Source organism: Aulonocara sp. 'chitande type north' Nkhata Bay, linkage group LG7 (genome assembly GCF_057382095.1).
Source record: "Aulonocara sp. 'chitande type north' Nkhata Bay isolate Kocher_YH1m ecotype deep benthic linkage group LG7, A_spYH_male_GT1.1, whole genome shotgun sequence".
NCBI lineage: Eukaryota > Metazoa > Chordata > Actinopteri > Cichliformes > Cichlidae > Aulonocara > Aulonocara sp. 'chitande type north' Nkhata Bay.
In genome coordinates, this window is record NC_141350.1 from 16,416,349 (window position 1) to 16,428,663 (window position 12,315).

At 43.0% G+C, this 12,315-nt stretch overlaps 1 protein-coding gene across 4 annotated transcripts in view; it reads left to right on the forward strand.

Annotated features, from left to right (window-relative positions):
• reln (reelin) overlaps positions 1-12,315 on the forward strand; it is a 101,785-nt gene that overhangs the window by 71,754 nt on the left and 17,716 nt on the right. For all 4 annotated transcript variants that reach the window (XM_086299049.1, XM_086299051.1, XM_086299047.1 and 1 more), the window contains exons 17-33: positions 58-124; positions 351-584; positions 1,555-1,716; positions 2,834-3,070; positions 3,322-3,514; positions 4,280-4,392; positions 6,094-6,231; positions 7,035-7,221; positions 8,228-8,433; positions 8,538-8,709; positions 8,955-9,161; positions 9,343-9,578; positions 9,753-9,910; positions 10,015-10,222; positions 10,748-10,824; positions 11,254-11,412; positions 11,523-11,717. In XM_086299049.1, the coding sequence (XP_086155175.1) occupies positions 58-124; positions 351-584; positions 1,555-1,716; positions 2,834-3,070; positions 3,322-3,514; positions 4,280-4,392; positions 6,094-6,231; positions 7,035-7,221; positions 8,228-8,433; positions 8,538-8,709; positions 8,955-9,161; positions 9,343-9,578; positions 9,753-9,910; positions 10,015-10,222; positions 10,748-10,824; positions 11,254-11,412; positions 11,523-11,717 (2,949 nt within the window). The remainder of the gene's footprint in view (positions 1-57; positions 125-350; positions 585-1,554; positions 1,717-2,833; positions 3,071-3,321; positions 3,515-4,279; positions 4,393-6,093; positions 6,232-7,034; positions 7,222-8,227; positions 8,434-8,537; positions 8,710-8,954; positions 9,162-9,342; positions 9,579-9,752; positions 9,911-10,014; positions 10,223-10,747; positions 10,825-11,253; positions 11,413-11,522; positions 11,718-12,315) is intronic.

A 12,315-nucleotide genomic window follows, 5' to 3' on the forward strand; every position in this document is an offset into this window, starting at 1 on the left:
TGGATTTCCATCTGAGATTCTTTGACGATTAATTACAATTAATTTGTTTCTCTTCAGTGTATTTCGGTCCAGCTTGCCTTCGTTTTTGCTCTGGAAGAGGACATTGTTCCCGCACCGGCTGCAAGTAAGGAACCACTTTTTATTAAACCAAATAAATCCAGAACGAGCCTGCTCATCCACATAATGCCTTACAGCACCATTAACCATTCAAAATTAATCAGATCGTCCATGTTATGTTTATGACTTATTAACGAATTTTCATTATTTCTGTCTTTTGTTCTCATTGTTATCGTTCACTCTTTTTTAAATATCTTGTGTATTGTCCCCTGTCTTTTTCTTTCTTTTCCCAGATGTGATCCGGGTTTCAGCGGTCCAGCTTGTGAGCTTGCTTCCCAGACTTTTCCAGCTTTTCTTTCTGAGGGTTTCTCCAGCCCACGCCTCTCCTCCTACCATACCTTCTCCTCACTTCGTGGGGCTGAGGTCAGCTTTGGCTGCGGTGTGCTTGCCAGCGGAAAGGCTCTGGTTTTCAACAGGGACAGCAGGAGACACTTGGTCACGGCTCCACTAGACAGTTCCCAAGCCAGGTAATTGTAGTACTTATATACAGCAGAGCAGAATGGAAATGCACTGCATATAGAAACATGAGCAGAGAAATCAGGGAGCACAAGTTTTGCCAGATTACTTTGGAAAACTGTGGCTTGTCTTCAGCAGGTGTGTGTACCTGTGATTGATACTGCAAATGTTCCAGGCAGCCATCTATTCTCCCTCCTCCTCTGCCCACCCCTCATTCCCTCATACTCTGTATTCCTGCGCTCCGAGATGGATTGTGATCATGGGGAGGACTGCAGATGAGAGTGGAGATGAAAATATGAGAGAGAATGATAGAGAGCGAACGATGGATTTAGATATGGCATCTGTGTTAGATTGATTATGCCTGTTGCGGCTCTGAGTGTGCCACCTGATGGCCATATTTAATGCCAGTTTCCTGGCTGATTGAGTGAACAGCTGCCTGGAAGAGGAAACTGCACTGCTAATGAAAGCACAGCTCAACCAGCAACAGAGAGCGGGGGGATGACTGGCAGCTCAAGACAGATGATGGAAATTATAATAAATTTTACATTAGTATAGATGAGGATATGTCTGCCAAAACACAAATAAACATAAGATGACAGAAACTCGCTCTGTATTGGGACTATTTACAGTTTACATGAATACATGGGTGTAAACTGTGACTCTCATTCACACTCTTGCTGAGTGTTTTTTTTTACCTGTCTCATTAAGTTTTCTCTTCATTCATTTAATCATCCCATCCATCATCCACCTCGCTCCCACCTCCTCACTCTACGAGTGTCTATTTATCTGCCTTTTTAACCAACTCTCTCTGCTCTTTGAACACACTCTTTGTGACCTAGGTTTCCTTTTTCTCTAATTTTTCAGTGTGCCCTCTTCTCTCTTTCTGTCATTTCCTTTTTGTACACTTGTTCTGTGCCGTTCACCGTGCTCCTTAACCAGTTGACCCTACTTGTTCTCGCTGTCATCTTTGATTCCCTGCAGGTATCTGCAGTTCACTCTTCGGCTGGGCAGTCGGAGCATCCTGAGCTCATGTCCTGCTCCAGACCAGCCAGGGGAGGGCGTCCTGCTGCATTACTCCTCAGACAACGGCATCACCTGGACCTTGCTGCAGCACTATGCATATCAGGGCTTCCATGAGCCAAGGTACTTCCTATATTTAAATCTTTTATTTTCTCATGAGTGTGTGTCTCTTTGTGCGAATGGTTTCAGGGACTCCATTAACACACGTATGTGCTGTCAATTTTGTGCTGGAGGTGTTTGCTGCTGGGACCCATTGAGACAGTTAGTGGCATCTTTGTGTGTAATGAAGAGTGGACAGGGTGGGCTGGGTTTCAGCTGTGTTCAGCTTATGTCACACAGCTCTTCATCTCCACTAGAGAGGTCAACAGAGGACAGTGATTCAGCAACTACCTAATGCCAGATATAAGTACTGTAACAACATACTTCTATCAGGGATAGCATTATATATTCGATTACAGATGCTTGATTGGATTTAGATCTCGGGAATTTGAAGGCCAAGTCAACACATCAAAGTCACTGTTGTGCTCTTCAAACCAAACGAAACAAACTGATTCTTCTAACACATGCAATTTGAGGACAAAACGTTCACTTGCTCCCTAATATATCCCACCCACTAACATGCGCCATGATGACGAGATAATCATGGTTTTTCACTTCACCTGTGAGTGGTCATAATGTTATGCCTGATCGGTGTATATGCTTGCATAAGATATCATGATATACTAATGATTGTTGAGAAAGAAAACATAGCAGCAGCATAACATCTGTATTTAAAAATCAAGGTTAGAAATAGAAATCCTGCCCATGCATTTTGTCCAAATGTACAAACAGCAGATGTGATTGTGTGGGCTCAAAATCCAAGTCAGACCTGAGTCACAGTTCAGTCAGCCTGTATGATTAATATCAGCTGACCAGCTTAGCTTTATGGACACTATATCCACATATGTATCACTTTACACTTGCTCGTTTGTGCCTGCGTACTGTTTATGTGAACTAACATCAGCAATGTTCAGTTTAGGGGGTTTTTTCTTGCTAAAGAATGAACACGTACAGAAGTGTGAACATGACAAACAGTAATATATTATTTAATTCTGTGACAGTAGTTATTAATTATCCTTCAGATCATTAATTCTAAATCATGCCTGAGTTTTTTTTTTTCTGCTATCTCAGCTTTTAACAAGCTATAGGTAGTCGCGTTGCAAACACGCACATCTATTAACCGTTTCCCTTCCTTCATCAGGATTGTGTCTGTCGAACTCCCATCCGGCGCTCGCAAATTCGGCGTGCAGTTCCGCTGGTGGCAGCCGTACCACTCGGGCCGTGGCCACGACGTGTGGGCCCTGGATGAAATCAGCATGACTTCTGTGCTGTTCAACACCATAAGTCTTGACTTCAGCAACGTGCTGGACGTCACCCAGAGTCTTGGTTTCTATCTCGGCCATGTCCAGCCGTACTGTCAGCATGACTGGACCCTCAGGTGCATAATGCTCTTTTGCATTAATACATTAGTCTTTGCTTGGTATTTGAAGAGATTAATTTCCACTCGGTTCAAAAATGTCTGAATACCTTAATTACACTTCACAATGGTCATTTATAACTCTGGTGGTATAAAAATAATTTACTCTTTAAATTTTGTCAAGATTCTCTTTATTTCTACAAACAGTATTATAGCATTAGAGCATATATATGGTTTGTATAAGGATTTCTTTTCTCCGTGTCATACTCTAGTTTCTCTGGTGAGCCTAGTCCTGGCTCCAGTATCCGCTATGTGGAAACTCAATCAATGCAGATCGGAGCCTCCTACAGTCTCCAGTTTTCACTGGTCATGGGGTGTGGCCGCGAGCCCTCCCCTCACATTGACACTCAAGTGCGACTGGAGTTCTCCACCAATCATGGTCTCACCTGGCACCTGGTGAAAGAGGTAAGGAGACTGAAGCACAGTCACCTTTATTTCCCCATGTTTTAACAGTAGCTTTTGCTATCACAGGCCGGTGCACATGCAGTATCTGTTTGTGACTAAAACTTGAGATAGTCATCCCAGAGAAAGACACGGAAGCATCATTTATTCATGATCATGAATATTGATCTACTCATTACAGTCCTGGTAATAATATGTAAATAATGTCTTTAAATGTGGTACTTTGTCTCAGATGAGAAATTATCACAATTACTTTTAATCATCCCACTATCACCAAATACACGGCAATACTTGAATCAGCAAGCAGATTATCTTCCTATGATTCAACAAAGATTTTCAGTGATCATAACTGGCTCATAAATATTCATAAAGCACCAAAGTATCTGCCAAGACTTTTATTGCTTTTGGAATTGAATAGAGCATAATGAGCCCTCTATCAGTGAATTTTCTCTAATTCTCCCATGTGCATGAAAATGCAGTCGTTTGGCAAGTGCACAATGTAACTCAGTGAATGTCCTGTACAGTTAATCCTTTGCTTGTGTTCAAGGTCAGAGATACTCTAATCCTCCATTAGCCTTTTATATTTATATATTGTGTGAATGATGAAGCTTTGGGCTGTAACTGCAGCTGTTTTTGAAGAATTTTACTACGAAGCGCAGTCCGCAATGGAAAAATTCCTTCTCTGTAATTGCTGTTAGTCAGTGCTCCCCCCCGTCGGCTGTATGAGTAAAAATGTGTAGTAAGAAGCTGCTCATTTCTTTTGCACAGGCCTGTCTACCTGGCATGCCAAGCTGCTCTGAGTTTACAGCACCCAGTGTCTACCACCCATCAGAGTTCAAAGACTGGAGACGCATAACCCTTTCTCTGCCTCAGAAGACATGGTAAGGATCACATGTAGAGACATAGAAGAACATTTTTACAAATTGCCCTTTGGGAAAAAAATTCTCTGATGATAATTTCATGCTTTCTTTGCATTTCATAAGCATGCAGTGCCATGAATGCAGTCAGAACCATAACATACAGCAGAAAATCAGAATACTGCAAAGCGCCCATACTTATTACCCTTAATGCTTTTCCATGTAGACATGGACATGCATCTGCAGCTGTGCACGTCTATAATGTTGTATAAAGACAGAAAAAGAAAGCAACACATGAGGATTTGTTAAAACCCATGTATAGCAATTAATACGACAATTCATTTTACAGCATTGCAAACAGAACACTTCTTCACGCCCTCAACATTAACACAAATGTGTTTTCTCAATTGTTTGTTGTAGCCACCAAAAATTGGCTTATGAGTCATTTTTATCTGGAATGCAGTCAACAAGAAAACAAAAGTTAGCATGGCTGTCCTTCTCCAGCTTAATTGCAGAGCTGTGCAGACATGAAGCGATTCTACAGGCGTGATCAAGCTCTTTGTGTTTACTAATTATAGTGATGTAGCCGAAGCCTCAAAAGCTTGTGTTGTCAAGAGGGGTGTGCGCTTAAATACAGCCAGTTCCTAGCAGATAATTTTAACTGACGTGAGGTGGACAGTGTTGGCACACTTTTTCAGTCTGGTTCAATATTTTTTGTCTGGTAAAAAATGAAATCATCCCAAACAAGTTATCTAATGATATGGGGGAGTTCTCCGTCATTTGCTTCACACCGTACAGTACCAGTGTTAACTCTATAAACTGGTGTTGACTGCCTAGTGTAATATGTACTATACAAAGACTGCAATTTCATTGCATTAGGCTTGGAAGACATATTTGATAAAGAACCGCTCGGTTTAATATGAATTCAAGCAAGTCCCATAGTGAATCAGTCACCCAGTACCGAATAAGAGAAATAAATATATTGTTAAAGCCTTAGCTCACACATATATCACCTCAAGTAATCACGTAAACCTTCCACACCGAGCACTGTGACCTCCACCTCCATTTCATTCTGCTTCCCAGCTCCTAAATAAAGGTGGTCTAATCTCCTGCAGGGTGTGATGACAGGTCAAAGGGTCATGGCAGTAAATGATAATAAAACAGTCGAGGTCAGGTGAGAAAGATCATGAGGTGGTCTCAGTTGATTTGGGTCACTAACACATCAGACGAAGGAACCGCTCTGCTATATAATCCCCAATATAACTGCCTATCTGCGCTAGCTTCTGCTACCACTCATCATTTCTGTACATACAGCATATAGTAAACCCCCACCGAAACATTTGCCAACACATCGCACACATCCACAATTTACCTTCCACATGGAGAACGTGTAATGTTATTGCCCTCTCTGTGACATTACTGCAGAACACACACATAGACACATACACTGGAATGTGCACATTTAAGTTAATCTTGACCTTGCAAAATACATTAAATCTACAGTTGTCTGCGCCAAGAAGCAAACTGTGATTGATATGCTTTTTCAGACCCATTTTATGCATTTTTTTAACAATCAGTGACCTTTCTAATCATTTTGCTCGATCAGCCAGGTACACAAATACCATATTGCCATTTTTCCCCCTTCCATTTACAGGCATTATCTTTGGTATAAACAGTATAAACATTTTACAGCTATGAAACATTCAGGATGCTTTCTGTGTTCAGGTCCAGTGCAACACGGTTCCGCTGGATCCAGAGCTACTACGGAGAGCAGGATGAGTGGGCCCTGGATGACATCTACATTGGCCAGCAGTGTCCTAACATGTGTCATGGGCATGGCTGGTGTGACCATGGCCATTGCAGGTCAGACGTGCAATAAACTGACTACATTCTTCATACCTCTCAGTAGCACTGTCATGTCTGAGTGTGGGCAGGCAGGAAGAGAGGACCCAAAATGCAGGACTCACTGAGGCGGAAGTAATTCAAAACACACAGCTTTATTGCTGGTAAGAAGCAGAACAGAAAAACACTAACTAAACTGGAAGAACGGAATAAGTAGGCAGGAAGGCTGGCTGGCAAACGGAGCACACAGAGGAAGCGAGGGTGAACAGACGTTAACGATGCGACACCGAGTAGGGGAAGACACAGACACTAAATACAAGAGGTGAACGGAGCAAAGAGGAAACAGCTGGGAGACACGGCTGACGTTGATTACACTGACGAGACAGGGAGAGCACAAAGCTGAACGCACTGACAAAGGACACAGACCTACAAAATAAAACAGGAAGCACACGCCAGACAGAGACAGACTCGTAAACAGGCATAATGACGTCATGGACAAACAGAGGGACATACGGGCAGAGAAGACTAAGCACAGGCAACCTAAACCAAACATAAGGGCAAGATAACAAAACCTAAACCAGAAATAATCATCATCGTCATCAACATCATCATCAGATAACTAAAGAATCAGAATATAATTGTAATCAAAACAGTATCACCAGAGAATAACTAATCCATAATGCAAAAATAAACCAAAACATAAGAAACTCAAAATGCTGGGTCGACCCGACCCAGGACCGTGACAAGCACCATTCCACTGGTGTTTTGTTAAAATCTGTATTAAAGTTTGAATAAAAACGTTCAAGCACTCACTTCTCTTACAGGTGTGATGATGGATTCTCTGGAACAGACTGCCAGCCCTCCTCCCCACTCTCCTCTAGCGTACTTTCTGACTTTGAGTCCCAGGATGCACTGCTCGCCACATGGCAAGAGGTGATAGGTGGAGAGGTGGTTACGCCTGACATGGGCTGTGGTGTGGTTTCTTCTGGATCATCCTTGTACTTCAGCAAGGTAGAAATACATTAAATTAACTTCTTGTGGTTTTTGCTCAGTTTACTTTTGGGGTAAAATTAAAGTAAAATTAAAACATTTGTAGTAGAACAAACATTGTAAAAAAAAACCCTTCCTAACACTGCAAGAATGTAGCATTTAATTTCTTCATTTTCAGCGCTCATTAGAAAGAACTCTGAGACACATTCTGTTATTGTCTTGTGTATTTAATCTAGATCTAAATCTAGATCCAGATTAAAAGTGTAGTTAATTTGTTTTTATTAAAATAATCACTTCAGAGATATGTGTAAAACTTGGCATACGCTATCCATTTCCCGATTACTTTCTAGTGTTTGCTGCCAAAAATTCCTACCCTTTGAACTCTGATTACCTCTGCTCTGCTCGAAAATATTTTTTTATTTAATTATTCAATAGCTCTGAGAAGTATTGCACATGCTTTTGATTTGATTGGACAGAGGAGATTCACAATTTTCAGGCAGCTGCACATCGCTTGTTTCACATATTGCGGCAGCCAAAAATTAGTGTCCACAGCTGGAACATTGCTTTAGCAAACAACGTCTCCTCATTCCAAGTTTGCTTACGAAGAAAATGGCAACAGATTTCCCATCTTCAACATATAATTATATATTGATTACTGGATCACAACTGGCTCCAGATACCATGTGTGGGATATATCTGATCCATCCATTCGTTTTCTTAACCACTTTTCCCGTTCAGGGCAGGAGGCGTGGCCTATCTCAGCTGTAATGGAAAGGCAGGGGTACACCTTGAGCAGGTTTCCAGTCTTTTGAAGGGCTAAAACAGAGAGACACACACTCACTTTCACACTAAGAGCCAATTTAAAATAATCAGTTCACTTAATAAGCATGTGTCTGGACTGTGGGAGCAAGCTGGAGTACCCAGGAGTACCCACCCTTGTTCTAAAATTATGTCAGACTGTAAAGTGTGTTTCTAGCTGATCTTCCCACACTTAATATGTATTCATTTATTTGGATGTTCCTCTCAGGCTGGGCTTAGGCAGCTTGTGAGCTGGGACCTGGACACTGAATGGGCAGAGTTTGTCCAGTTCTACCTGCGGGTGGGTGGAGACTGGGCGGAGTGTAACCAGGCAGACAGCAGGGAGGAAGGAGTTCTCCTGCAGTACAGCAATGATGGAGGCATCAGCTGGGGCCTCATTGCTGAGATGTACTTTACTGACTTCACCAAGCCTCGGTGAGAAACCTGCAGAGGAAGAAAGGAGGACAGAGCTCATGAAGTGTTTGGTGGATGTCTTATAGAAAAAGAAACATGTGTAACCTGTCTCCCCTCTTTTGCAGCTTTGTGCATTACGAGCTTCCCTTGACCTCTAAAACCCCCTCCACAAGGTTTCGTTGGTGGCAGCCTCTTCACTCGGGGGAAGGCTATGACCAGTGGGCAATCGATGATGTCATAATTTTGTCAGAGAGGGAGAAACACATCATCCCTATGGCTAATCCTACTCTGCCGCAGGTCAGGAATCATCTTAAGGAGTTATTCTAGTAACTTGTAATTTGTGCTGTGAACGTGTATAGCAGCTATGGCTTATTCTTAATATGTACTAGAACATGTCAGCCATGCTGACATAGAACAGTTATGAGCTCTTAAAAATCTAAATAAAAAAGACTTCCATTTATCTTTTTATAAATCCTTTTTCCTTCAAAAAAAAATATTAGCACAAAACAGAAAAATAAATCTGGTATCTTCTGTTTCTGAAGAACTTCTACGAGAAACCAGCATTCGACTACCCCCTGAACCAGATGAGTGTCTGGCTGATGCTAGGTAATGAAGGCATGGAGAGAGAAAACAACAACAGCTTCTGTGCCCCAACTCCCTCTGCTATGGTGTTCGGGCGCTCTGATGGGGACAGGGTGGCTGTCACCAGGGACCTGGCTCTGCGCCCTGGCTACACCCTCCAGTTTAAAGTAGGTGGAAACTACAGAAATTAAAAATGTAAAAGTTGGATGACATTAAGAAAGACATTTCAGGACACAGTGGTGGGTTGCATGTAGCGAAGTACCCACTGTAGGAATGTTAAACCAACTTAAAGCAAATGTGAGATTTCCTAAGATGTGCAATTTTTCCCCTCTACTCCATCCATGCCAGCTGAACATCGGCTGTGAATCAGAGTTCAGTGCTTCTGCACCAGTGCTGCTGCAGTACTCCCATGATGCTGGTCGCACCTGGGCCCTGGTGAGAGAGGGCTGTTACCCAGGCACCCCGGGGGCTGGGGTCTGTGAGGGCAGCGGTCGTGAGCTGAGAGAACCAGCTGTCTACAACACTGGAGATTATGAACAGTGGACCAGGGTCACTGTGGTTATACCACGTAATGTTGCAGCCAGGTAACTATGGTAACAGGCATGTAATATGAGATGCAAAGCTGTACTACTGGGGGGGGGTTCTTTAGGGGGGTTGGGAGGAGGGGGGGTGATTTGTTTTAACATATTTTTAGACTGAAAATATTTGAGAATATTGAAAACTCCAATTAAAATGGCTTCACCTGCCTAATTTTCTAGTAAAACGAGGTTCCGGTGGTTCCAGGAGAGTAGTGTGTACAGAGATGCTCCACCCTTTGCTCTGGATGGGGTCTACATCTCTGAGCCCTGTCCAAACCACTGTGGAGGACATGGTGATTGCATCTCTGGAGTCTGCTTCTGTGATATGGGATACACAGGTAAGGTAGAATTATAGAAAGGAAATTAAAAGAAAGGAAAGACAAAGAAATTTCAGGGCTTTTTTTTGTTTATTTAAAATTTATTGTCTTCATATTTTTCACAGTGGAGCAGGATAGTTGTGTCCCGTCTGTGGCTAGTCCCACAGAGCTCACTGAGGGCTTTGAGGGAAAACTGAGCCCACTTTGGCAGAGTCTCAGTGGGGGACACATCGGAGGAGGCTGTGGCATCATTGGTGAGGGCAAGGCCCTTTACTTTAACAGTCCTGGAAGGAGAGAAGCACGTACAGTTCCTCTAGACACCACCAACACACGGTGAGAGGAAAACTACAAATCCCTTTAATAATAATAATGGATTGCATTTATATAGCGCTTTTCAGGGCCCTCAAAGCACTTTACAATTCCACTATTCATTCACTCTCACATTCACACACTGGTAGAGGCAAGCTACAGTTGTAGCCACAGCTGCCCTGGGGCAGACTGACAGAAGCGAGGCTGCCATATCGCGCCATCAGCCCCTCTGGCCATCATCAGTAGGTGAAGTGTCTTGCCCAAGGACACAACGACCGAGACTGTCCGAGCCGGGGCTCAAACCGGCAGCCTTCCGGTTACAAGACGACCTGCCAACTCTTTGAGCCACGATCGCCCTTTAACCCTTTATCACCCAAGAATCAAACAGGCCGCCTGGACTAATTTTTTTAATTTTAGCTGTAAAATTACAAAATAATTCTCATCTTTCATGGCCGATGGTTGGAAAAAGAAGGGGCTAAACACTCAAGACAGTTTAATGTGTAAAAATGTTGGAATATGAAATTCACTTTTGTTAATCTTTGCATACAGGTTGGTTCAATTCTACATCCGAATTGGCAGCAAGAGTTTAGGACCCACTTGCACCAGGCCTCGCTCCCGCAATGAAGGTAATTTTCAATCGACAGAAGCCATATGTCAGTGCTTCATGTGTTGTGTTGAGGCCCTCTGCTGGATCCACGTGGCTTGTCCTTAACAGTGCAGTCTGTAGAGAGAGCAACTCCACATCTGCTCTGATCACTTTACCACCGGCCTGTCTCCATCTGTTCCTTCTTGCTCAGTCTTTGATCAGCCTTGTGATCCAACCAGAGCTGTGCAGCTACAGATCTGATCTGTGCTGTCTGTTCTGTCCATCAGCCAGCACACTGTGCATTTTTAGCCTGCAGCATTGCCAAAGGTTCAGTTTGTTCATTTCTGCTGTTTCAGATCCAACACTGCCAGCCTCCTAAACAGTTTGTCTGTTATCCTCAGGGCTGCCATTACATTATTTTGTGTTTCATTCATTTAAAAGGATCCATTCACTTTCTTGTGTGCTTTAGGTGTCATTGTCCAGTTTTCCACCAACAATGGAGTCCAGTGGCAGTTCCTGAGGGAACTGGATTTTAGTTCCTTCTTGGAGCCCCAGGTAGTGACCATTGAGCTGCCACCTCCAGCAAAGACCTCCTATACAGTGTTCCGGTGGTGGCAACCACAGCAAGGTTAGTGTGCTGACTCAGGAAAACACAGCACAAAACTGCCATATTATTAGAGAAGAAATTTGATTGGTTGATTTCTTTTTCATTTTCATTTTTTGTCCCCTTTGTTGTAGGGAAACACTCTGCCCAGTGGGCTCTGGATGATGTTCTGATTGGTATGAACGACAGCTCTAGGACAGGTTTTCACGACAAGTTCGACGGCACAACCCCTCTGAGGCACAACTGGTACCGCATTCAAGGTGGGGAGGTGACCGTGGACTGTTTGTCTTTGGACACGGCTCTTACCTTCAACTCTGAGGCCATTGACAGTGAGTCACTCAATCGTAGTGCCAGTCCTAAGCACATACACACATTTAGTTGGAGAAACACTCTTATGATTGCAGAGTTGTTGTTTTAATTGGAAGACTGTGTAAGAAACTGTATGCATGTTAAAAGAAGACTTAAGCAGCTGCTACACCAACTTTGTCAAGAGCTCCCTCAGTAAAACGCTACAAAGTCTTTGAAGCTGCTGTGTTTGTAGTGCGAATATTTCGAAGTGCGTGAATGCAAAGCAAAAGAGCTGCACTACTCAGTTGCACAAGAAGAAATGGAAAGACGTTGAAATATTAAACAACTGGAACGCATATAGTACACATTGTGATTATGATTAAGCTCATCCAATATATCGCGGACTTACTGAACATTCCTACTCACAAGTGCCTCAAACAAGCCACACAAGTAGCAGTGCAGGGACATCACAGCATATTTTATACACAACAGACTGAAATTGAATCACCCATTTACTGTGGCGCCATGGGTCCTGCATTATTAATGAGAGCAAACCTGATTGAACATCCTGCCTATTATTTATGCTTGCACCATGCTGTGAGCGGATTTACACGTAGCAGATTTACAAATAGTACATTA